The 27,578-nt window shown below is 39.4% G+C and overlaps 1 protein-coding gene across 1 annotated transcript in view; it reads left to right on the top strand.

Annotated features, from left to right (window-relative positions):
- The window catches only part of LOC124169659 (integrin alpha-4-like), a 38,393-nt gene that overhangs the window by 1,943 nt on the left and 8,872 nt on the right, over positions 1 to 27,578 (top strand). Inside the window, exons 2-4 of the mRNA XM_046548311.1 lie at positions 16,301 to 16,431; positions 16,852 to 16,949; positions 17,300 to 17,411. Coding sequence (XP_046404267.1) covers positions 16,301 to 16,431; positions 16,852 to 16,949; positions 17,300 to 17,411 — 341 coding nt within the window. The remainder of the gene's footprint in view (positions 1 to 16,300; positions 16,432 to 16,851; positions 16,950 to 17,299; positions 17,412 to 27,578) is intronic.

The following is a 27,578-nucleotide window of genomic DNA, read 5'->3' as shown; positions in this document are numbered from 1 at the left end:
TATGGACCAGATGCGTTGGGGCGAATAAAGTTTGAGGTAGAGTGAATTCTGAGGCGAAGTCACTTAAGATGACGCGTCACTCCCTCTCGTTCAGTCTTTCTTTCACGAAGAATAAGTCGAAAAAAAATTTTAGTATCATCTTTAGTAAACATTTCTGGGTCATCGGTCATACATTGTTATGATTTTTTGACGAATTATATGACATGACCAACGATAGTATTATGAAATCGTGAGCTGAATCACAGTACACTCAGGTGATAATCACCTCCACCTCAGATATGAAAAAATAGTATCGATGTTGAGGCCATTATTGATAACGGTGTATTGTTTATGCCCAGAAATTATCAATATAATACCGAAAACTTAAAAAAATACGTCAGGCATGAAATACGATGGAGGTACAACCAGTCGAGCAGAAGTGATACGTTCTTTGAAATGATAAGGGCATGATATCATAAGCGGCAAGAAAAAGAAAAATATAGTAATTCACGAGATACTACCGTTTATTTTATTTGCACTGGCACCGTTGAAATACACTTGTTTGATGAGATGTGAGAGTAGATTAACTGTTTACAGTCCAATATTCCCTTTTGGGAACAGATATATAAAAAAATCATGAAAATTATAATCCTTATATGCGATTACTTTTATAGCTTTTGCTACGTAAATTAAGTATGGAAGTATTTTTTTAAGTGAATGGTATGACTATTATATAAATTGGTCGTTAGCTAAACCTTTTCAAAATTGGTTATTTTCATCACCTCTGTATTCAGTATGTGATTTATTCGATATCTTTCTCTACACTTTCTCTCCAGTAACAAATGCTCATTTATTCAAAAGATCAATATACTCGTATATTACATTGTTAAACTTAGTTTTTTTGTCAAGTGTGTATTTATTTTTCAAGCAATAGCAATTTGTTGCGGTGTGTTCCCATTTGGGAACAATTCAATTCAATTAATTTAATTCAATTAATAAATTTATTCAGTCACCATAAGCATATGAATTATGCATGGCTTTGTCAATATATAACATGTTTTAAATTCCTTATAAATAAAAAAATATAATTAACAATATCAAAACATGAAAAAAATATGAAAAATACAATACATACAATTTACATTTTTTTTGGATTAACACATTTCAATTATACATTTAAATTATTTTCAGTTAGAAAATCATCTACACTATAGAATACTTTACAGGAAAGTATTTTTTCACAGATTCCCATGAAAACGCATTTTAAATTTTTGTTCGCGTTTTCTTTTTCGTAATATCTCGTAATTAATTGTAAAATAAATAGGATACGCAAAAAATAATAATAAACAGTTGATAAGTTAGTTTGGTCTATAAATGGTTAAGACTTAAGACTGTTAGTGCTTTAATGCACACGAAACAATCATTAAATCCAACATAAATTGAGGCAGAATGATATATTTGCAATTACAAGGAAAACTTTCCCGATGAGTGCGTATATATGTAAGCACATACGAATTATTTGCTATGTGTGGCCAAAGATAACAAAAAGAGAAATGGAAACTAACCCTTTCGCGCCGAATTCCGTACCTGTGCGGCGAGGATTTTTTTTCCTCAACTACGAATGCCACACCAGTGCGTCCTGAATGTTCTTACCCTAACCAACGAATGCCGCGCCTGTGCGGCACAGGTCGAAAAAAGTGACCGTGGCGGACACAATAGACCCACGGACGCAGTCGCCCCTTGTGATCCGCCTTAGCGCGAGCCCAGCCCCTTCTTCGGCCGCTCAGGTCGACCCTTTCCTATCCTCTCCACGCAGTCAACTACTGTTATTTGCAGTGTTTTTTCCAAAAAAATATTTGTTGCTTACTTTTGAAATCCAATGCTAGAAATAAATTCATCTTTTTTTGCTGACCACATGGAAATTTCAAACAAAATTCTAACGTTAATCTCAACGGAGTTATAAAACAACTAGTAAAAACATTAAATCCGTCTAAATCAACGTTAGAATTTCGTTTAAAATTTCTGCACGCTCAGAAAAAAACACGAAATTCATTTTGAATAAAAAATAAATTGATACGAACAACAAGTATTTGCATATATTCTGCGTTAATATTTTAGCTAGTTGACCGCGGACTCGTGCTAGGAAGGGGCTTTTAATCCCTCTAGGGTCTGGGACAGAGGCCGAGGAAAAGGATCGGCGCCCCACCGAGTTGGGTCCAAAAATGTCTCGGGAGGGACCCACTGCCTTTAGTCGACGAGGAAAGGTCATGGAAGAAGTTCCATGGAAAGGCTTCGTACAGAGGAGTAAAGAAAACTTTCAAGAGACTCGTATTGAGGAAGAATTTCCTTCAACGAAGGTCTGGCGCGGAAGGGCTAAATCTCTTTGAGGCGCATAAGTGACTTACACTAAAAAGGCCCACACAAATTCTATAACAGCCAATTTCTGAAGGAATGTGCTGTCTCCGTGCAGCGTCGTGCCACCGCCTTCTTCGGTCTGGGTCATTTGGCACAACAAAATTCATCCCCCCCCCACCCCCCCCAGCCCCCCCACCCCCAAGAAGCAAAAATCGCATAAGTTTTTAGGAAAATCAGGACTTGATTGAAACGAAAGTTTTCAACAAATTTTCTTTAAACCCACCAAAAATGATATTAGTATAATAATGCAAGTAACTAAAATAATTTTTTCGAGCAAATATTTTCAAAACTAATAAAGCGCTGTTAAAATTTTCTTAAAATGTTGGTTTCATTCACCTTTGTTAAAATGTTACAACTTGAACGACCATTACTTGCCCCCCCCCTGTTTTTGATCCTGGGTACGCCCTTGCACCCATTGCATTATAAATCAAGCATAATATTTGGTATTGTAATCCCTTCTATTATCACGATTTCTTGGATGAATATCTACTACTTATACTAGAGATGGGTCAAGAAGAACCGAACTGCCAAAACGAACTGTTCACTGAAATGAACCGGTTCGAAAATGAACCGTTCTCTAAAACACCCTGTTCACTGTTCATGTCGGCACTGCACAATTGCGGCGTACTCGGTACAGTAGGTATGATCATCAAGAGGCATTTTGAACTGCAGCTTACTCGAGCAAGTGCGTTGTGGGTACAACAGATGGCGGTTACGAGGGAGGCCATCCAAGGCCGCCGAAGTGCGTCGTAGACGACCGAGCCCCTCCCCTTCTTTCTCTACTATTCCCCTCCGATAGCCACTGAACGGTTCGTTCCAACTAATATTTGAACTGATATTTAAAATATTAGTTCTTTCGAACCGTTCGAAATAACTAATATTTGAACTGATATTTAAAATATTAGTTCTTTCGAACCGTTCGAAATAACTAATATTTGAACTGATATTTAAAATATCAGTTCTTTCGAACCGTTCGAAATATTAGATCAAATATTAGTTTCCTCGGGGCGTTCAGTTGGGATATCGCGTTCATTTTGATTTCGTATTTTGAACATTTGTGGATCTGTGGATGCATCTCCAAAAATATTGTTTAAAACGTGATTCATGAACTTAGGAAACGATTGAACTCATGATTGTGGAACATTTTTTTCGGTCCCTTTACCAAGTTGATATTTGGACTTAGTTTTTGGCGCCTACGATGAAATTTTAATTTTTTAAGTGCGCTGTATTGTGCAATGTGGATGCATCTCCAAAAATGTTGTTTAAAACACGATTCATGAACTTGAGAAAAAATTAAAGTCTTTGGACTTAGTTTTTTCAGGTGCATCATCTAACTAGGTGTTTAATCGTTTCTTAAGTTCATGAATCGCGTTTTAAACAATATTTTTGGAGATGCATCCACATTTCACATCACATCGCACTTAAAAAATTTCATCGTAGGCGCCAAAAAATAAGTCTATAACTAAAAAAGAGTATATGATGACAATATAAAATGTGTACATTGTATCCACTATTTATGTTTTTCTTAGGTTGGTCGTACAGATATTTACTTTTAACTGGTTTAATCTATATTTTACCCTGCGTCGCTTAAGAGTTCTCAACTGATGATAGTGGGAAACACATATTTGGCTCCAAATTACATCAAATTACTTGTTTGTATCTGCAAACTTTGGCAAGCTTGTAATAACCTATTAATTGCACACCACACTAAGCTTTCATGTACTCTAAACGCATGATAAACAATATTTTCTACCGAATGACCCTACCTGTTCACTATGAACCGATATTTTGAACTGTTCTTTTTACTGAACAGGATCAAAGTGAACGGTTCATAAAAATGAACAGTTTAACCCACCTCTAACTTATACCATTGATACTTTTACAAAGCGAGTCAGGTTTCAATGAGTAAACAGCAGCACACGGCGTAAATTTATGTCAGCTAATAATTTTTACCTGATAATAATGACCATTCATCGAAACTCTGGTTGCTTTATTAAAAAAAGTGGTATGATTGACAGATATTCATCCAAGAAAACTGAAAATAGAATATTAAACAGTTAAATATGAGTTAGTGGATTCTGCATTCTCACGACTAGCTTTCATTCGGTCAAAGGATAGAAATGTCATGTTTCCCTGCAGTGGCGGATCCAGGACTTTTTACTGGGGGGGGGGGCACAAGGGTCTGACACGTTCTCTCATATTTGAGATTAAAAACAAAACGCAACAATTTCTGTAGACAACATTCTCTTTACTTAGTTAGGAAAGTTATTAATATTAAATCCACGAAATAAAACGAACTTAACCCCTTGCGCTGAAATGACGAGTCTATCTCGTCATGAACTTCTGATGCCAAATCGCACAATGACGAGTGTATCTCGTGTGATGTCGCAACCCTTTTATTTTTTGCTTCTCAAACAATAATAGACATCTATAATCTCTGGAGCTTTATTCTCTCTCCTGCATCCAATATGGCTCTCTTAATAACAATCCCTTATTTACTCCTCCATCATCATAGCGCCCTCAACTCCCAAAACAGCAGTATAAACATAAAAATACAAACAAATAAAAATACAATTCAAACATCAATGCAAATAATACAAGGACCATGGCATAATAATCACGCCGAACATCAAGGACGCGACGTTACACTCGTCATCAGACTTAAGCAATTTAGGGCAAAGAATAGATATTTTGAAAAATTAACAATGTTAAAAACATCCATAGTATACATTAATAACAAATATTTCATGAAATATTATGCATTGGAAGGAATAAAATGATTTTATACGAGTATCAATGACTGTGTACTCGAGGTCCTTGCGGGAGGAGGATTCGTTGGTGAACAATATGAAATAATAACCACTTTTTCCTTTCCATTGGGCTACAACCTTGTCGAGGTGGAAAGGCTTGCGCGTTCCTATGACCCCTAGAGCTGCACTGGCGGGATTAATTCTAAATTATTCCCGGTAGGGCCACCCATGCCAGATAGGTCGAAGGGTAGGAGCCAGACGAAAGGTAGTCCACGTGATGGTGTCACGTAAAAAACACTGTTGGAATGGAAGTGGGAAACCCTACCAACTATCTCTTCCCTGAACACATGGAGTACAACCAAATGAGCCTCGGAATCTCATCGCCCGGGACCCGTCCGCAAAGGGCGGGTGTCGGGCACGGCAGCGAGGTCGGCAAGGTCCTCGGGGTCGCCAACATGCGAAATCCTTGCAGAGACTTATCATCATCATCATCAGCTGCAGCAGCAATGGAGAAGGAAGAAAAGAAGACCAAGAAGATGGAGAAGAAGAAGTCGGCTATAAATGTGGGGACGTGGAATGTGAGGACTATGATGAGGGCGGGAAAGTTAGAAAATATCAAAAGGGAAATGGATAAAGGGAGGATAGATATATTAGGATTATGCGAGGTGAGGTGGAGGGATGGCGGGGACTATTGGAGTGATGGGTATAGGGTTATATATAGTGGAGGGGAAGAGAGCCAGCGAGGGGTAGCTTTAGTATTAAACGGGAAGATGGGTAAGCGTGTGGTAGGTATAGACCAGGTAAGCGATAGGATTCTGGTGGTAGAAATTGAGGCGCGGCCCACCAACCTGGTGGTGGTCCAAGTTTACATGCCCACTAGCAATCATAGGGAAGAAGAAGTAGATGAGGTGTATGAACAGCTCGAGGAAATAATTAGAGACACACCGGGTAAGAAAAATCTGGTAGTGATGGGGGACTGGAATGCCTCAGTGGGGGAAGGGAGGGATGGAAACGAAATAGGAGATTTTGGTCTAGGAATACGAAACGACAGGGGAGAGAAAGCAGCAGAATTTTGTAGGAGAAACAAATTATTCATCACTAACACGTGGTTCAATCATCATAAAGGGCGAAGGTACACGTGGAAAAGTCCAGGGGATGTGGGGAGATATCAAATAGACTACATTATGGTAAGACAGAGGTTTAGGAATAGTGTGAAAAACTCGCGCAGCTTCCCCGCAGTGGATGCGGATTCGGACCACAATCTAGTACTCATGAAATGCAATGTAAGATTCAAAAGACTTATGAAAGTTAGGAAGGCGAAGAAATGGAACGTAGGAGCCCTGAAGGGGAGTATGAGGAGAGAATATCAGGAACTAGTGGACATTAGTATACGGGAGATTGAAAGTACTAAGACTGTTGAGGAAAGATGGGATAATATTAAAACGGGAATAGTCAAAGCGGCGGAGAAGTCAATTGGTTACGTTGACAGTAGAAGGATAAAGAAGCCGTGGGTAACGGAGAACATGATAAGGGAATTGGAGGAGAGGAGGAAGTGGAAGAACGTGGACACGGAACAGGGAAAAAGAATGTATAGGGAACTGAATAATCGATTACGACGTGAAACTAAGAGGGCAAGGGAGGCTTGGTGGAAAAGACAGTGTGGGGAAATGGAAAAGTTCCAGAAGGATGGAGAAATAGGCGCGTTGTACGCCAAAGTTAAGTCGCTATCGGGTGGCAAAAGAGGACAAGCCATGTCTAAAATTAAGGCCAAAGATGGGTGGATGCTAACCGAGCGAGAAGAGGTACAGAGTAGATGGAAGGAATACGTGGAGGACCTGTATGACGGAATGAACAGACCAGAGAGATTGACTCTAGAGGAGGAAAGTGCAGTGGATGAGGATAATCATGGGCCGGGGATATTAGATTCGGAAATAGAGAGAGCACTTCGTGATATGAAGGCTAGGAAAGCAGTAGGCGTGGACAATATCCCGTGTGAGCTTCTGAAGAATCTAGGGAAGGAAGGTAAGAATAGGTTTTTCGAACTAGTGCGCAGGATCTATGAGGAGGGATGCTGGCCGGAAGATTTCGTGAAGACGGTTTTAATTCCGCTTCCGAAAAAGAAGAAAGCTGTGGAATGCGGAGATTATAGGACTATCAGCTTAATATCGCATGCGGCGAAAGTGGTGCTGAGGATATTGAACAGACGAATGGAGGCGAGGGCAAACGAGTATTTGGGCGAAGATCAATTTGGTTTCAGAAAGGGGAAGTCAACTCGTGATGCAATAGCAATAATGAGGTCCCTCGTGGAGAGGAACCTAGAATACGACCAGGACGTATATGCGTGTTTCGTGGATTTTGAAAAAGCGTTTGATAGAGTGAACTGGGTGAAGTTAATGGATATTCTGAAGAGAATAGGTGTAGATTGGAGGGATAGACGACTGATTCGTAATCTGTATATGGCCCAGACTGCGCAAGTGAGGGTAGCGGACGGAGAATCCGGGTGGGCAAGCATTGGCCGAGGTGTGAGGCAAGGCTGTCCTCTGTCGCCGCTGCTCTTTAACGTGTACGCTGAAGAGATGGTAAGGGAAGCATGGGATGAGTTAGAAGCTGGAATAAAAGTGGGAGGAATGATGTTCAAATCAGTGAGATTCGCGGATGATCAGGCGCTGATTAGCCAGTCAGCAAGGGGGCTTCAGGCTCTAGTGGATGCGTTATACGAGCGTTGCGAGGAATATGGGATGAGGATTAATCACAAGAAAACTAAGGTAATGCGGTTTTGTAAAGCATCACGAGCGAGGAATGTGAGACTTAAGATAAAGATGGGTGGTGAAAAACTTGAGCAGGTTGAGCAATTCAACTATTTAGGCAGTACGTTAGAGGAAAACGGATACAGTAGTAAGGACATTAGGAAGAGAATTGCATTAGCGAAGGAGGCGTTCATGAACCGGAAGGAGCTTCTAAGAGGATCGTTATGTAAGAGTTTAAAGAAAAGGTTAGTGAAGAGTTTGATCTGGAGTGTAGCTCTCTACGGTGCGGAAACGTGGACACTAAGGAAAGAAGACGAGAGAAGATTGGAGGCATTCGAGATGTGGGTATGGAGAAGAATGGAGAGGGTGAAATGGACGGAGAGGAAAAGGAACGACGAAGTGCTGGATATGGTTGGCGAGGAGAGGCAGCTTTTAGATGAGATACGGAGGAGACAGAAGGTATGGATGGGGTTAGTGCTTAGTGGTGAGGGGATGTTGAAAATGGTGCTAGAGGGTAGAATGTTAGGGAAACGAGGGAGGGGAAGGAGAAGAATAGGATTTTTAGATAGATTGAAAGAGAGTAGGCCTTACTGTGAGTTAAAGAAGGCAGTGCTGGAAGGAAAGGGAGGCTCCCAGATCACTTCTTGCGTACTCCATGGAAACCTACCTTAATCGGTAGAATACTATAATAATAATAACCACTTTTTATTTCACTGTTCCAGGTTGATTACAAACTACGAAATATTATTTCATTAGCTACCACTCCATTTAAAAAGAACCACAGACATGTAAATAGAGGATAGGAGCACGGTATGCAGAAAATAAATTGAAGTGGAAGGGGTTAATGATAACCGTATTAAAATTTTGTTTGTTTACTAGGCGTCTGGGGGGGACGTGCCCCTCCCCCCAAATATGCCTATGTTTCCATGAATGCGTGTGGGAAACTTAACGAGAAGAGTATGAGAAACAAAAAATTTTCTAATTTTTTCAAATTTCACTTAAGTTTCTTTCAGCTCTAATCACACAAAGTATTTTGAGAATCTTCGCACCTTTCTGCTCTCAAAAATTTAATTTCCATTCTCAATTGAAAATAAGACCTTAACCCTTTCTTTTATCTTTAAATTCTATTCCTTTCCTTCCCAGCCTTAGCTTAGTAATATTTTTCCATCTAACACGATTTTTAGTGTCCCTTCCTCACTTGGTACCCGCCTCATCCTCCATCTCCACAATACCGTTTAAAAATTTCTCGCCTTGCCCACTATGTCTAGAATTCAGTAATTTCTTCCCCTCTCTGACCACTTAACCATCTCCATTCAGGCCGGCCTTTCTATTATTTTATTTTTTCTTTCGGGGCGGACTGTAGGACTAGATAGTGTTTAAACATTTTCGTTATTTTACAACAAAATATGAGTTCTAAAAATACATAAAAGCCATTTTATTAATCAACATTAATGTTTGCTACTTATTGTGGAAGAGGAATGCAGATGAAGTAGTTTTCCCTTGGCTGAGTTACAAAGTTCATGAAGTTGACAAAACGGCTAATTTTATGGTGCGCGGAGTCATTTATTGTACTCGCGTGTTTATATTTTTGAATTTTTCATGAAAAAAAATCAGAATTTAAAATAAAATTTCCTTTAAATAACGTATCATTTATTATTATGGCATGCACTGAAGTCCAGATATAAATTTGCAAAGTACAGCGGCACATAATTTTCACGCCGACAGATCTAATGAAACTTTATCGCCTTAGTTCAGTTTTGTCCTCATAAAAAATTGATAGCATCTTTCATAGCAAAACAATATTTAACTTATGAACAATGTTTGAAGAAAATGTGCTAAGCTAACAAGCGGTCAAAGTCGGTGCTTCGCTCGAACACCCTACAAAACGGGTGACTTTCTTACAACCGTGATTGTAACGAACTACTACTTGTAAAACGCGTATCTTAAATTACTTAGTATTAAACAAGAAAAATAATTATGCGAATAATTTTTGCGTATCTCTTGTAGAAGTTTAGTTAACCCATTCCAAACTCGACTACGCGTCAACAGTGGCAGCGCCATATTTTCCTACCCACGAATAGCTGCTTTGCATCACGAATGTATATTAGCTGGAAGATAAATAAAAACCCATTTCGCGAGACTGAAAGAGAATTAGGGCGCGTGTTCTTTTTGTTATCTTTCACTCTTCCACTTGTTTGTTTTGATGCCGAACGAGAATAGAAGAGCCAGGGTAATGGTTGGAGGACACGTGGAGGTGGGGAGAGTGAAAAGGGTGACGATGGATATACCGATGCCGCTGCTTTCGATTGAGCAGCGATCCATGTGTTTGCGAGTACTGGAGCCGGAGTTTGTCAGGGGAGGCAAAGATCAGTTTGCCGACCCCCCTCCACTGATCCCCCCTTGTTCCCTCCTTCATCCTCTCCTGCCACTATAATTAGAGGTATGTTCAGAAAGTAAGCTCCGTTTTGAAATAAGAAAAGAACTCGTAGAGATAAAAGAAAGAAATTTATAGGGATGTGCGAGTACTAGAAAATTCGAGTCGAGTCGAATGGTATTCGACTCGAATGATTCGAGTAGTATTTCAAATTTCGAGTCGAGTCGAGTAGTTTCGGGCACAGAGTTGTCAACGATAGTAGGCAGTAGCGAATACAGAAAAAACTCAAGAGGGGGGGGGGCAAAATATACCTTGTTACCTTTGTACCTCCAAAAGTTACCTTTACTTTTATCGTAATAAAAAATAATCAAATCACATGCAAAATTCAAGAAGTTTTAATGAGAGTGATTATGTAAAAATTCAAGTCAATGCTATATTTTGATATAAAAAATATAAAATTGTGGTTCTGCAATGTTTGGCAATACGGGCGGCCCCACAAAGAGGGGCGCCCCCCATCTGTATCCGCCACTGTCAGTAAGTTCAGAAATCTGCCGATAGGGGGCGCTATCATGAAATTCATGTGATAATATTGTTTTAAAGTCGTTCCAGTCGTTCCAATGTCCAGCCACGCAAGTGTGTAGCGAAAGAAATATTTATGCTGTCAGTGATTCTGTCACTTGGGGAGTCATAACCTGCTGTCTGAACTTATAAAACAATTGGTTTTTCTGCATGAGTATTTGAGAGGATGAAATAATACCGGATTCATTTGCGTAAATAATATTTATTACAATTGTGCAAATGCATTTATTTTGACGGCATATTACTAGAGGTTAATTAATTTTAATTGTGCTTATGCAACTGTTTAAGACGCATTTTTTCATTCCTCTCCTAATTCTGACACATTTACCATCAACTTTCCTCATTATCTTCCGGAAAAATTATAATATGTTGGTGCATGCAATGTTGTATTGCCTGGTTCAGAAATTACTATACTCGACTCGATACTCGCGAGTAGTTTTCAACTCGACTCGAGATCAAAAAGTACTACTCGCACATCCCTAGAAATTTATATATCAATATCTTTATGTGTATTAAAGAAGACTGTCTGCAATGCATTTCCATACGGCTGCATGGATTGCGACCAAAGTTAGTAGAGTAGATGCATCTCATGCTCCTAAGCCCCGTGCTGCTACTTTCGGTTGCGTCCGACGCGTCTTTTGCGTCGTTTTTCATTACCCTGCAAGTGCGCTCAGCGCCACCTTGCACACATTCCCCACCCCCTGCTTACTTTCTCACCTTCCAGTAACATCCCCATTCACTCCGCCATGTTTGTATATCTTCGTGCACGCTGGGTGCGAGGTGAATGCCGATTTGGCGACTTACAGTTCCAATATTGCCTTTTTTCGCAAATCCACCGTTCATAGGCATATGACCCGCGAATAACCTTGCTGTCCTTATAACCTTTCTTTCCAACAAAACGTGTTTCCTCTTATTGGAGTACCCAGCGAGAGGCAGGAGGGGGCAGCTGTCCCTCCCCCTAGAGGCAAAATGTCTTTCAGGAAAATAATATTTTTTCAAGCAAATAATTAAAAAAAAACAATAAAGAGCTGCTACAGTTTCCTTAAAATGTTGATTTCATTCACCTTTTCCATGCTTAAATCTTACCTACAACTTGAACAGCCATGACTTCCCCCCCCCCCTTAGTTTTCATCCTGGGTACGCCCTTGTTTCAACTTACTTTCTTTCATATTTTCCCCTTGAGAGGTCAATATGACCATGAATTCCAAGTTCTTAGTTTCCCCTTCTCTGGTTACTATTCTTACCAAGCAACGCCGGATGGCCTGCTAGTCTAAAAATAAATCACTTGTCTTTTTCACAATAAGAGATGCTATCAATTATTTTATGCAGCCAAAACAGAACTTAGGCAACGTATTTCCATTCTTGATAGCCGTAGTAGATACGGTACCCGAAAATTGTTCGTAAAAAAGTATGTTTTTCCGATGCAACCCATTGTAAACTTATAATTTTTAATTATTTCATATGTATAAAATTAATAATAACTGCAATAAAAGATCAGATATTAGCATTCCCAGAAAAAGTTAGTTACATTTAGTAAATCCAAATTGAGGGTAACAACGATATTTTACGATACTAGCCTAGTTACAATCGATAAATTAAGTGCAAAAACGCTATGTCAAAATAATTCTAGTCTTTTCTTTTTTGATTTATGTACAAATGAGTAAATTTATATTTTTTAATTTTATTATTGTAAAATCGTTGATGCCTTCGTGCATTAATTTATTGTAACCATTATTCATAGCCCTGACGAAGACATGAGAAAATATCGAAACGTCGTCAAACATTTTAGCATTTCAATTCCCCGACCTGTATTCAAGGACTATTAATTACCATATAAGTTGGGGTCAAGAAATCGATTTATCTAAAGAAATTTATCGCAAATATGAACCATTCTTACATTTTTCGACATAGCGTAATTTTCCAGACATCTGCAATAGCATGGTAGAAGTTTTTCATAGTACCCTCTTCGTAGAATGATTTCGCCTGTGTAATCAACCGTGATGTACGATTTTCTTTCAATTTTTCAATTCTTTTGTATCCATAGAAGTACCCGTAGAACCTCTATGGTTGTAACGCTGACCGCCAACATAAGACTTCAGATACAGAAACAAATGAAAGTCGCTTGGAGCGATGTCGGGGCTCTAGGGACGATGGCAAAAAAATCTCACAGCAAAAGTCCTGTGGGAGTCATTTTGTCACATTCGCAGTGTGTGGTCGAACTTTGCCGTCAATGAAAACCACATTCTCCACTGAAAACTGCAAAACCCATTTTCTCACCATTGACTCGCCATAAACCTCTCATCTCTATTTGTCGTTGAGGTTTAACGTGTCTCGCATTCAGAAAACGAATATCCGATCGAATTTCGCACTTCGAATCAACTCGGCCATTTCAAACAAGCGCTACGCAATGCAAACAGCCAATATCGAGCTCTAAAAGGCATCATTTAGTTTTTCTTGGAAAAAGTGACTGCCACTCATGTGCGGAACTGCGATCCTAGCGCTGCCGTAGAGAATACTAGAAATGCAACTTACGTATCGAACGTACGAACGAATTCAAAAGTATTTCAACGAATGGAGCTATGCCATTTCACCGTCAGTGGCGCAGCGAGGGGGGATTTTGGGGGATAAAACCCCCACCAGAGCTCGGAGAAAATTTTAAGTTAAATCAATTTTACTTAATTTCATTAATATTACTTAGAGAATATTCTAAGTATCTATAAAATATCCTTCAGAAAACTGCAAAACTCACTATTTATCCTAAAAATTTTCTGGGGAGGGCCCCCGCACAATCGATTACCCTGGCGGGTATGCCACACCCCAGACACCCCAGTATTAGATGCGCCTGAAACCCCTCCCAGGCTTCATTCCTAGCTGCGCCCCTGTTCACCGTAGTTTGGAAATGGAGTTTCGGTAAGTTCCACAATACTAAAAGGATGGAAATTTGAACAGCATTCACATCTCCCGCAGTATTTTTATTGCTACCTCGGGCAGGGGCGCAGCGAGGGTAAGTTTTGGGGGATAAAATTCCCCCCAGAGCTCAGAGAAATTTTAAGTTTAATCCATTTTACTTATTTGGATTGATATTACTAATAGAATTGTGTAAGGATTAATAAATTATCCCTCAAAAAGCCGTAAAACTCACCATTTTGAACCATTTATCTTAAAATTCCGCAATTTATTAATCTCGCATCTACCGCTTATCCTAGTGGGTATTCCACACCCCCATACACCCCGGTATTAGTTGCACCTATACCGCCCCCAGCCTTAATTCCTAGCTGCACCCCTGACATTATCAAAGAAAATGTATATGGGATATGCGTTATGTTTAATGCCACATGAATTGTGCAGCTTATAGTTAGATAAAAGACCCACCTCCAGAACTTCAATTTACTTTCTCTCGTGAATTGGCCGATCCATCGAAGTATATTCTCTTACAACTAACACAGTAGCCTTTGGATGAGAGATAACGAGTGCAAAATATACAAAATATCTGCTGCAATATCACTGCAAATAATGCCGCCGCGTGTTAAAATTCAGTTTGATTTAATGACAATAGAATACTGGTTCATTCTCGTGCGTGACTTAATAAAACTCGTAGTGAGACACTTATTGAATGAGTGAGTCGCTTAAATTAGTAATAAACCTGAGGATTTATCAATATGGTAACTAGGGCATAACTAGGATCATAACTGGAGGGCAAGCCATGGGATTTATGAGATTATTTCCTTGAAAAAATAGTTTTATTTAGTAACATATCTTATACCAATACATATATTATTTTTCGTGGGTTTAAAGAAAATTTGTTGAATACTTTTGTTTCAATTCAGTAATGATTTTGCTTAAAGACTTTTGCGATTTTTGCTTCTAGGGGGGGGGGGGGGGGCAGCTCCCCCTTGCTGGGTATGCTCATTTATAGTAATACAAATGTGGTGGTTTGAATCCGTCGGAGAGAATATTTTTTTCTAAAACCCAAAACGGTCATACGATCTTATTCATATCCCCTTTAATACATACATGAAACTTTTCTGTCACTTTACGGCAAAAATTCAATTAGTTTTCCGCAGAAATCTTTTTTTATTTTTCTCAAAATCTCATTTCACCAGGAATATGGGCAAAATTTCAGGCAGGTATTCTTCTGCATTAAGTCCTCAACCAAAATACCAATTTTATGCCATTTACAACGATTGCGACTGTCTTTTGCGCTGCCCATTGCTGTAAACGATAGAAAAAATAGCAATTGCTCTTTTTTCTTTTGCTTCATTACCATATTATTGTGCAGCTAAACATTGGTGCATTTACTTTCTCTTGGTATATTGCCTTTTCCTTTATGCTATCCTAATTGCAGAAACTGTGCACAAAAACTCGTAAAATATCAGTTTGCAATATATTGAATTCAAAATTGTCCTTATTGGCACCAAAATTGCATAAATCATGAGGTTCCCTACGTTTTGTCTATACTTCTTTCACGACGGTTTTTAAAGACGGTTCCTTTCCCTCTTCCAAGCAGTTGCAGATACAGAAAAAACTCGAGGGTGGTGCGCAAAAGATAACTTGAGCTACATTTACTTTTGTAGTAATGACAATTAGTTAAGTCACATGCAAAGTTTAAGAAATTTTTATTTAAATTGGTAATACGCATACACAAGACAATGCCATCTTATGATATAAAGAAATTATAACTGTGGTTCTACAATGTTCGGCAATGCAGGCGGCTCCACAAGGGGGGGTCGCATGCCCCCCTTGTGGAGCCGCCATTTAATGTATCCACCATTGCTTCCAAGGTGGGAATCAAAGTCAAGGGGCATAGGCGGATCCAGGGGGGGGGCACGGGGGCACGTGCCCCCCCCCCCAGACCCTCAAAAATATGTAAGATTTTTAATACGGTCCCATTATCATTGCGTTCGTTTTGTATTACGAGGTATCCTTGTGCCCCACCCAGAACAAAATCCTGGATACGGCCTTGCTTGTGCCCCTCCCAGAAAAAAATCCTGGATCCGCCCCTGTCAAGGGGAATTATATCCCATTAAAAGTTATTTGGATTTCACCACTGCTCATGCAGCAGGCTTGAAATACTACACAAGCAAGGACATACCCAGGATCAAAACTAGGGGTGGGGGGCAAGCCATGGTCATTCAAGCTGTAACATTTTAGCATAGAAAAGGTGAGTGAAACCAATAGTTTTAGAAAATTATAACAGCGCTTTATTTGTTTTTAAAATTATGTGCTAAAAATATTTTAATTTTAGTTATATGCCTTATACTAATGCCATTTTTTGTGGGTTTAAGGGAAGTTTGTTGAAAACTTTTGTGTCAATCCAGTCCTGATTTTCATGAAGACTTTTGCAATTTTTGCTTCTAAGTGGCATCTGCCCCCTCCTGCCCCCCCTCCCCCGCTAGGTGTGCCCATGTACACAAGGGCTAAATATTTATATATTCTTCCTTCCATGTTTCTCCCAGGCTGTTGGTGGGAGCACCGCAGGATAGTAAAGACTGCCAAGGATCTGCCAAATCCTTAACGAGAGGTGGGGTCATTTATAAGTGCCGAACTGATGGTGGCAGTGACCCCTGTTCACCTATTCCTCTTCCAGGTATGTGAGATTAAATACAGAGGTGTAAGTCGTCACTGTCTGGACACTGGAGTGATCAAAAATTGGCCCTATTCCAGTTGCAGTTAAGGGTCGCAGATTGCCCCCCATAATAACTCAATTAATTGAAAAGATAGCAGTCTCTATGATGAAAGTGATAAGTTTTTGTTTCATCAGATTAACAAACAAGGTTTAAAAATAGTTGATGGGTGATAAGAACTCTTTTCCACTTGTACCATATCGTGCATGCATTTTTGCTAAGAGGTATTGCATACCATCAAGGCATCATGAAAAGCAATGAACTACCACCTCCCCCAAAACAATGACCATATCCTGTCCCTGCCGAATGCATGCCAAACACATCACACCAAAATGCATGCTTTTAAAATAATTTTGCAGAAATAATTTTCGTCTCCTTTTCAGAAATGGAAAATTCCACTCATGAAGGCTCACATGATGTGGAGAGCAGTTTGACTGGATGGACAATTGATGTAGAGGACATTGAAGATGGAAGAATCGTGGTAATTAGTCAATCGATTAAAAATAAAAGTTGTCATAGTCCCACGTAGAAAGGGAATAAGCCAAGATTAAAAGCATGACAGCAATAATGAAATTAACTTGGCAGCTTGAAACTTACTTGTATAAACATAACAACAAATAAAAAAAGCATACGACATCAACGTGAAATGAGAGTATGCACTACCAAATTAAACAATGATATAACTAAATCACGGATAATAATTGACTTTCCCTCAGAAGGTGGTAGAAGATAGTTCATAATCTGGTGAAATGATATGTCTATCCTCATTAGTATCTTCCATCTCTATAAAAAAATTGGCAAAATTTTCCTATAGTGCATTTGTTCTTGTAGGTGTGTTCTCATCATGTGATGCATCATCCTTCCCAATGTGGAGTCGGAGGGGCATGCTATTGGCTGTCTGGGACCAAATCAGAGGCTAGAAAAATGACTCCTTTCAAGCAAGGTGGGAGCTTAAAGAATTTATGCTTTATGGAATATTTTCTCCACTATTTTCATGCCCCATGTGGTTCATTCAATATATATTTCAATTGAGGGGGTGAAAAACCAAGGGGCACAAGAAATATTTTGATCTATACAGAGTTAGGTACAGAAAATATGTAAAAATAACAAATGAGATCAACTAGATACAAAGGCTGGTTCGAGAAATTTTTCTAGTGTAACCAAACAGCATTCTGTCCCCCCTCAAAATAACCTGAGAGTTATGTACCTAGTAGGGATTCTCTCCGGATACATTTCAAAATAAAAAAGTATTTTAGAAATAAGGGTCGAGAATTAAATATCAGCATGAACTTATGTTGTAAATAGTTACTGGGGGGACGATGGTTTTAGATTCAGGAGGAGTGGTAAATGAACACGACCACACGTGTTGAATAACATGGCGAAACTGCAATTTATTAAAAGAACCAACTTCCGGTGAAGAACAAAAAAACAAATGAATACAGTAATACGATAGTTAGGAGATTACCAGCCATATTCAAACAAAAACAATCACAACACTCTCCCTTAATCTACCAACTTTACATTGCATTTTTACAATTAACCATACCCAGAGGAATAATGCACTTGCGGTGTGCAGTCACATTAAGTGCCTTAGTAAACACATCGGCAATCATTTTTTCAGATTCCATGTAATTGAGGACAACCTTCTTATGCTTAACAAGTTCCCTGATGTGATGAAACTTCACTTCTATATGCTGAGTGCGAGCATGCAATCCATTGTCAGAGGCTAATTTTAGTGCACTCTGGTTATCATTCCATAAAAGAATTGGCCCCTTCCTACCACATAACTCAGAGAGTAACCCCTTCAAGTAAGTGGCCTTCCTACCTGCAGAGTCAATGGCAATATACTCTGCCTCGGTTGAAGACAAGGCAGTTACACTTTGTTTTTTACTCTCCCAGCAGATTGGTCCACCAGCAGACACAAAAACATACCCAGTCACTGATTTTCTGTTGACGTCATTAGCAAATGACGCATCAACAAAACCACAAATATCCGGATTATTCTCAGTCCTTCGGAATTCTATTCCTGCATCAATTGTTCCTTTTAAATACCTTAACACTCTTTTCACACACTGCCAGTGTTCATTTCCATAGCAGTTGTTGAACTGGCTGAGGTAATTGGTAGCATAGGATATATCAGGCCTGGTACACACTGATAAATACAGTAAACTTCCAATCACTTGTTGGTAAGGTACACTATCACACGTTATCGATTCACCCTTGGTCAGTCGAGTGCCAGGAACCATAGGGGTTGACACAGATTTACATTCTGCCATCCCCACCTTACTCAGCAAGTTCAAAATTACCTGTTTTTGGTTCAACTTTACTTTACCATTACCCATTTCTACCCTCATTCCCAGGCAATCCACGACTGATCCTAAGTCTTTTACCTTAAAACAAGAGTGGAGCTTTTGTTTCAGTTTCTCAGCTTGAACTTCATCATTAAAGAATACAAAAAAGTCATCAACATAAACACATATTATAACCATGGATGCACCATCTCTCCAAAAATAAACACAAGGCTCATGTTGAGATTTCTTAAAACCAACACTTAATACGACTTCATCCATTCTCTCATACCAGGAACGCGAAGCCTGTTTCAGGCCATAAATGGCCTTCTTTAACTTATACACTTTACTTGCATCTGAAACAAAACCTTCCGGTTGGTACATGAAAATGTCTTCACTTAGTGAACCATTCAAAAAGGCTGTGGAAACATCCAAGTGATGTACATGCAAACCATGAGCAACAGCAATTGAAAAACACAATCGTAAGGTATCATGTCTCACCACAGGAGCAAAAGTGTCAAGATAATCAATACCATAACGCTGAGAGAAACCCTTAGCTACCAGGCGAGCCTTATACTTGTCCACTTCTCCCTCCCCATTCCGCTTCAATTTAAAAACCCATTTGCATTGCACTATATTTCCACCCTTAGGTCTGTCTACAAGATCCCACACATCGTTTTCCTGAAAAGAACTGATCTCTCTTTCCATAGCTTCTTTCCAATGAATTTTATCAGTACCATTTAATGCCTCGGTAACTGATGTAGGTTCTACCTTTTCATCACATGCTAAATATAACTCAAAACCAGGAAATTCCTTCCTTTGCCTTTCCCTCATAGGATACCTCCTTTCACCTTCATCGACATTATTTCCAGGATTTATTTGCACCTCATTTGCATCCGCAAAAGACAGATTTTCAATATCATTCTCTGCTCCATGAATGTGATTGACATTGGCATTTGTTTCACTCTGACAATGAACATCATCACTGACATTACACACTGAAGTAAATGGCAAATCATCATCTAAGTTTACAGGCACAGGCATACTGAAAGAACCCTTCTTCCCTTTACCAATAGCCTTAATTGCAGTGAAACTATTTTCAATGAATTTAACATCACGAGCAACAAGAATTTCTCTCGGGTTTTCAGGATTAAGCAAACGATACCCCTTGGAAGCTGAAGAGTAACCCACAAAGACCATTTTCTTGCTCCTAGGATTTAGTTTATCCCCCCTTATTTCCTCAGGGATTAGAGCATATGCATCAGAACCAAACACCCTGAGCTGATCATAGCTGACTTTCTTACCTGACCACAGGACCTCAGGGACATTGTCAGGGACACTCCTGTGGGGGCTTCTGTTTAATAAGTACACAGCAGTGTTAGCTGCTTCTGCCCACATCTCCTTAGGACTTCCTGCGTGAAAGAGCATGCATCGCACTTTCTCCAGAATGGTGCGATTCAGTCTCTCTGCTACACCATTTTGCTGTGGAGTATACCTTACAGTTCTCTGATGTGTGATTCCTCTGCTTTTAAAGAAATTCTGTAACTCATCACTCAAGAACTCAGTTCCATTATCAGACCTGAAAATTTTCAACCTTTTACCAGTTACATTTTCAGCCATATTTACAAAATCAATCACTCTCTGCTTGGTTTCAGACTTGCTCTTTAAGAAATAAACAGTCGTTCTGCGAGAGAAATCATCTATCAAAGTAAGAATGTACCTTGACCCACTCCATGACTTTACATTAGAACCAAAATCACACAGATCAGAGTGAACAAGACCTAGTACCTCATCTGCCCTAGTACCTCCTTCCTTAGGAAAAGGATTTCTGTGCTGTTTTCCAAGAACACAAGCATTACAATCATCAGCAGGTTCATACTTGAAATCAATGCAATCACTTAATTTATCCCGCAACAATATCATATTTTGCATACCCAAATGACCCATTCTTTGATGCCACAATTCATAATCATTAATATTGCACACAAATGCCTGCTTTGATTTAACATCCAAACGGTATAACCCATTACTCGTTCTACTTGCAGTAGCTAGTTCTGTACCATTACAGACAAAGTCATCATCATACATTTTACAACCCTTTTTATCATAAACAACAGTGATCCCTTTGTCGGCAACTTGACTTACAGAAATCAAATTTTCTTTCAATCCAGGAACATGCACAACATGTTTAAGTTCACAAATGTGATCACTTACATTTAGGTTCACAGATCCAACACCTCTGCTTTTAAGCTTACCGTTATTTCCGACAGTAATCTCAATATGACTGTCAACGTCACGACAATAATCATGCATACGGTCTTCATGGGGTGACATATGCACGGATGCTCCGGAATCTACAAACCAATCTGAGTCACACGATGCAGCCGACAGGGCACACAGAAGACTTCTCAGCGGTTTCCTATTTTCTCCTTTCTTCTCTCCCTTAACCTCGGCTCTGTTCTCGTTCGGATCCCTCTTCTTCTGCGACTGCGGGCATTGTGTTTTAAGATGCCCCTTTTCACCACAGTTCCAGCACTTCCACGCCTTCACAACTGATGAACTCCCAGCCATGGTCGAAGAGTTGTACTTCTTGCCCTTGGAATACAGGGCAGTGGTTTCGGGAACACTCGCATTTTGACCGGCACTCACGCTCTTCCGGTAGCTTTCGTCTAGCAAAATCGTCTTCACACGATCCAAATTTAAGACATTCTCCCCACTCGTGATGGCCATGACAAGATTGTCATACGAATTTGGCAGCCCCTGAAGCAACATTGCTGCAACAAAGTTTTCCGCCATCGGCTCACCGATACCCTCGAGCTTGTGTGCCAACATTATCACCTCGCTGATATAAGTGTCCATGGTTTCAAACTTTTCGAGCCTCATTTGGCACATAGAACGAAGCAGGGATACATACCGCCACTTGCCTTTATCCTCATATGCCTTGGATAAAGCATTCCAGGCATCCTTTGCCGTTTTAGCTGGCCTTACATGGGGATATACCACAGGCTGCACCATAAGGCAAATGTCTGCTAAAGCTTTCTCGTCCCTACGTTCTTTACCTTCGCCATTATCACTTCCCTGGACACAACTCCACAATCCATTACGACGTAAATAGTTCGTCATCGCGAACGACCAGTCATAATAGTTTTCCCGCCCAACGAGTTTTTCGAAACCATACGCCTGCGAAGTGACCTGAGATTCTTGCATCTTTGCTACCACACGGTTTACCACAAAAATAAAGAAATCTGAATTCAGCAGCGCAGTGGAAAGTGCGCTGGGCCCATAACCTGTTGTAAATAGTTACTGGGGGGACGATGGTTTTAGATTCAGGAGGAGTGGTAAATGAACACGACCACACGTGTTGAATAACATGGCGAAACTGCAATTTATTAAAAGAACCAACTTCCGGTGAAGAACAAAAAAACAAATGAATACAGTAATACGATAGTTGGGAGATTACCAGCCATATTCAAACAAAAACAATCACAACAACTTATAACGTACTTGCTCTTATATACTGAATGTGATATTTTTAGGTCTTAAAAACCATAACTTAGACACCCCTTTTTGCTTGGCACCCTATGCGGCCATGTACTTTGCCTACCACTTACATCAGCCCAGACTAGATATTTAGTAGTGCATTTGACTTCCCACTCAATGTCAGCACAGAACAGAGAATCACTCCCTCAGCCATCAAGCTTTTTTACATTTCTTCTATCAATTTCTGTACCTAAATCTGTTCAGAGTAAAAAAATCACTCCTACCCCTTGGCTTCTCACCCCCTCAATCGCACTATGGTTTTTATGTGACATGGACAGCAAATAAACTGAACAGAAACTTAACGTACCTAAAATTTATTGCGAACAAGTAGCCCCAGAGCGCTTATCCTCTAACTTTCTCTCAACTATTAAAAGTTAAGGACTGAGATCAGGGTTTCACTTATGAAATTTTCTCAAAATCGGATATGTTATATTAAATTCTACTGCCAGTGCCTTAAAGTTTAAAATATTTTTTAACAAAGTCAGGGTGATTAAAAAAAACTTTGTAGATCAAGCCATTACAGCTACAGCATTTTAGTAAAATCCATGATAAATATAAATTTCAGCACTATGCCAACAAAGTTTATAGCTTATTCAATGAAATTTATTGCTTTCTTTTGCGTGGGAATAGAGGAGAAAAAATATTCCAGTATAGGCAACCCTCATACCACTCGAGCAATGCCTGAAGCATATTTCTGGCTTAGTGACTGATCCTGGAATCTAACATACCCACATAAAAGGACTTACACCAGGACACATTCGTTAATTAGTTCTACGGACAGATGTATTGGTTATTGCTTCACGGGTGATAAGTCCCACGAGCTGCTGTATCCACTTGAGCATAGATTTAGACTGATTAAAAATCCAATGTATTAGAATATGATGACCAACAAATAATTCCATTTTAGTGAAATAAAAAAAACATTAACCCTTAGTTACACGCCTAGCGGGGATTTTGCCACATTTTTCGAAAATTCAAAATATGTAGTGCATTTACTGCGCATATATCTCTGGTGGCACACTTTGGTATTTTATTTCTGTACTTTTCCAGCTCAATAAAGAACATGATTGTCAGCAATTCCTAAAGAAAAATTATTCAAAGTATTTATCAAGAAATTTGTATCTTAATATGCTTTATTTTTGTTTATTAATGAAAGAGAAAAATAGTGCTTTTCATTATTAGAAGTTATCAAAATGCGTTAAAATACCCTAAAATTTTAATGTATGTATATTTAGGAAAACCAAATATATTTAAGTAAAGCAAAAAAGCCTCAAGCATGCACTGGCGATATCCTTACAGGCGGGTGTAGCTAAGGGATAAATTGTTATCTAATGTAGTATCTTAATATTGTAGTATGGTATAGTATTTGGCGGAGGTAACCGACAGCTGAGGTCATTTGCATCATGGGGGAAGGGTTGGTAAGGAATCGTGTTGAGAATCTCAGCGTCGACATTAGCCTGCTCTTAGAGAAAGGTACCAAGGGGACCACTGCTTAACGTCCTATCTGAGGGACAGAGTGTTGCCCTTGAAATGTCCTCCACATAACATTCAAGCAGGGATTGGGCAGTCTCTGAAAATTCTCTGCCACCGCCGGGTTTTGAACCTGAGCCCACGGGGTGGGAAGCCAACACTCCAGCCACCATAACAGCCCAATCCCCTTCATATTGTGTTTTTTCATAATGTAATACAAAATTCTTAAATTCACGTTGGTACTTTTTCCTAGTACCACCAAATTTTGGTGGCATTGAGAGGATGTAAGAAATTCCTATGTTCAGCATCTTTGAATGGTGAGGCTTTGAAATAGCCAGAAGATCTGATCAGATTTTTATTTTATTTGCATAATATTTTAACAGAGGAGCATAATCGCACCATGAATGAGAGTTGGGGTACTGATTAAAGGGTCCTGCTTCAATTCATGGCTGGATGCTCTCAAACAAAACTCCTCATTGTGTGAGGTGGCCAATTGAAAGGAACTGGACATAAGATATAAGGATGTATCATAAGTAGAGGTCCGTGAATTTCGCGAGACGCGATATCGCGACATAACGCAAAATAACACGAAATAACGCGAAATCGGTGATTAAAAACGAAATTTCGCGTTATTAGCGATTTTTGGTAAATTAGCGAAAAAATCAAATCTAATGAGTCATAATCTATTAAAGCATAAGTCTTCATTGTTTAACGCTGCCGACGTTCATTTGTTCTATCTCATTACGATTCCAAGGTCAATAGGGAAGTGCACTAATTTTTTTTTATTGCTGAATTAGAAAGTTTAGTTTTAAAAAAGAAACATTAGTATAGTCACTTTTATTTTCTGCATCTGGGGTATGCACTTTAAAACGTTTTGAAAGTCGGAAAATTTCATGTTGCGCTGAAACACAGTGCCTCCATCTTGATTGAGATGTGACGTCACAAGGCAGTAGTCACCAGTGGAGTATCGCTGTATTCCGTCGCCTTCTTTAGCGCGGCGAGAGTTTCCGGGAATCGGTGGAGTTTGCTTCCTAAAAATGTCGTCTAGTACCGAAAACATGAATTCAAAATAGAATTATAAATGATTTTTGTTCCAAATTTCATCTCGACGTCGAAACAAAAGCCTGGAGAAGATATTCATTCCCGTGCCTTAAGCACAAGCTATACGGAATAAATGGTTCAAGGCTGCTCCTGACTCTTACCTATCGATGATATTCTGTTTTGTTATTGTAAGATCAAATTGATATTTATATTATAATAATTTACTTAATAGGTACCTCAGTCACATCAGAAAGTGTGTTGAGTCAAAATATAGCATCTTCCGCGTAGACCTACGTAATTTATAAACTGAAAGTAGTTTGGTTAAAGAATTATGGCGCGACTGTTTTTTTACACGACCGGGCAAAATGCGTACTTTGCCCATGATATGTGCATATATGATAACAAACGATTTTTGTTAAAGTTAATCTTTATTTGTTGAAATTAGCACATTTATAGGTGATACAGATATAAAGGTACACGGTAGGTCGCGCGGCGTAATTTGTATTCCACTGGTGACGGGTTCATCTTGCTGATCTAAAAAATTAGCTACAATACCTCGGACTATGAAAACTCGCAATATAGGCAGTCAAAGTACATTGTAAGAATACACGAGACCATTATAGCCCAGAATGTACGTACAATGTCGAAATCCTTGGTTTTCAAAGATTGACGTATTTTATACGCCAGCGCGCCCGGTCCAGGGTTATCAACTTTTATTTCATCCTATTTGTTAGTTGAAATTATATTTCAGAATGGTTCTTTTAGCACAGCTACTGAGGTAAACTGGTAGGTACTGAGTAAGTAAACTCCCTTTGGAGTAATGTGAATTACAAGTGTTCGAGATATATGGCATTTTATATTCGCTTTGTGTTCTTATTAATTATGCCTGTACGCATATTGTTGCTGGCCGCGAGCCTTTAATGGTATGTGCTCTTGCAAGAGTGGTTTTCATTTTTAATGTGGAAGTTGGTCAGTATAAGCAAAGAAAAAATTAACATTTTAGCGCACAACAACCCTTGTAGTCATCGTATCTCGGTGTTTGTAATGACACTGCTAAAATACCTAAACGCCATAATGACGATAAAAAATTGTCTCACGTCTATGACTGCTGCAATTATAATTAATGATAAACTAGACGCCGTATGATCACAATGAAGGCAACAAAAAATAATGCCATGACGTAGGCTTGAACCACTGTCCTTCGGGTTACATCTTTCCTTTGAATCTTCCACTCTAACACTGCCCCAACCGACCCATTGGGTAAATGTGGATATTTTGAATTTATATATATATAACTTGTAAAAAGTAACGCATGAAAATTAATTAATTACAGCCTAACTAACGCCCTAATTGAAAAAGATGCAGCAAGGTACGCGGTCTCCCCTTGTTAGCCTTAACGTCTCGCATTTCTATGGAGCGTTGAACCTGTCCTCCTTATTCAAAAATTCGGTAACCATAAATACATCAAAGTTTGGTATACCATTTATAAATCGTTGGAATTTTCCTTCTCCCAACCAAGATTCTTTTCTTGAACCCATCCTGGACAGCGAACCATTGCAACAACCAGCCAGCTCGGAAATAAGGCTAACATCCCATGATTCTAGTAGCGAAGGGCGAACGTTCCGGCCGGCGTGAATACATACGCAACGAATAAGTCTTGCAGCAAACGTCTGAAATAGGTTTATTAGTTTGACTCGGTTCTTACAAAAAAAGTTTTGGAATGATAAACGGCATTGTCCCAAAATATACCCAGCGAAAAATAAATGCCATCATGCATTTACTAAAGATTCAATGTGCTATTCGTACTCTTTCGTACTCTTTCCAAACTTGAAGTTGACACGTAAATGAATATTAATATATTACGCAATGATGAAGTCGTTTACTCAAAAGAGAAGCAGCCACATATATAATCTGAAGATATTTTATGACAGCAAAAAACGGATACCCTCAAATTCTGTAATTTTTTCTATGCAATAATAGTGGTAGAACTAAACGGTGTAGAAGCTGCCTTCTGCTACTGCCTTGTGACGTCACGGCCAATATTCAACATGGACACCCGTTTTCGCGGCCTTTGAATTTTTCCATATTTCAGACGGTCATCTCGAATCAACTATTCACTATTAGGATTTAAACTGTGGTTTTACGACATTATGTTATTCTGAACTCTAATTTAAAAAATGAGTTTGGTGCATTTGAAACACTAGTGCACTTCCCTATTGGCTCGTTTAGTCTCGAGCATAACGCATCCGCGTAATATCGCGCACTGTCTCCACCTCGATAGTGATTTCTCCGCCAGAATTTGCCGTTAAATTTATCACAGCCTCTCTCTTCGATTCCCATGCATCAATCATGAAATATTTAGAATAGGGCGCTTTCTCACCTGAAGAATTAGATATTATGAATTAAAAATGTGAAGAAAGAAATTTAACGCGGCCGCGGGAGAGCGGAAATACAAGCTTACGCGCCCGGTACGCGTCAATACCGAGTAGTAATTCCGGTGACTCACCGCGACGCATTAGACAGGTTATTAGATAACTTGTTACAGGAAAACCTTGAGTGTGGGTCTAATGTAACAATTTCGTTGACTTAAACACGGCCGCTCGCTGGGACCGGGCCGCCGTTCACGGCACGGCCCACAGCGTGGCAGAGTCGTCTCGTCTGAAAGCAGCCTAAATTTCACGGCGTCGCGACGTGAACGGCGGCCGGCGAAAAGTCGTTTCGTCAGAAAGCGGCCTCAATGTAGCACTGCCTGTATTTCACGCCGTAGACGG

This window comes from Ischnura elegans, chromosome 12 (assembly GCF_921293095.1).
Source record: "Ischnura elegans chromosome 12, ioIscEleg1.1, whole genome shotgun sequence".
NCBI classification, from domain to species: domain Eukaryota; kingdom Metazoa; phylum Arthropoda; class Insecta; order Odonata; family Coenagrionidae; genus Ischnura; species Ischnura elegans.
The sequence above is the reverse complement of the archived record's forward strand: the minus strand, read 5'-3'. Positions and strand labels throughout refer to the sequence as shown.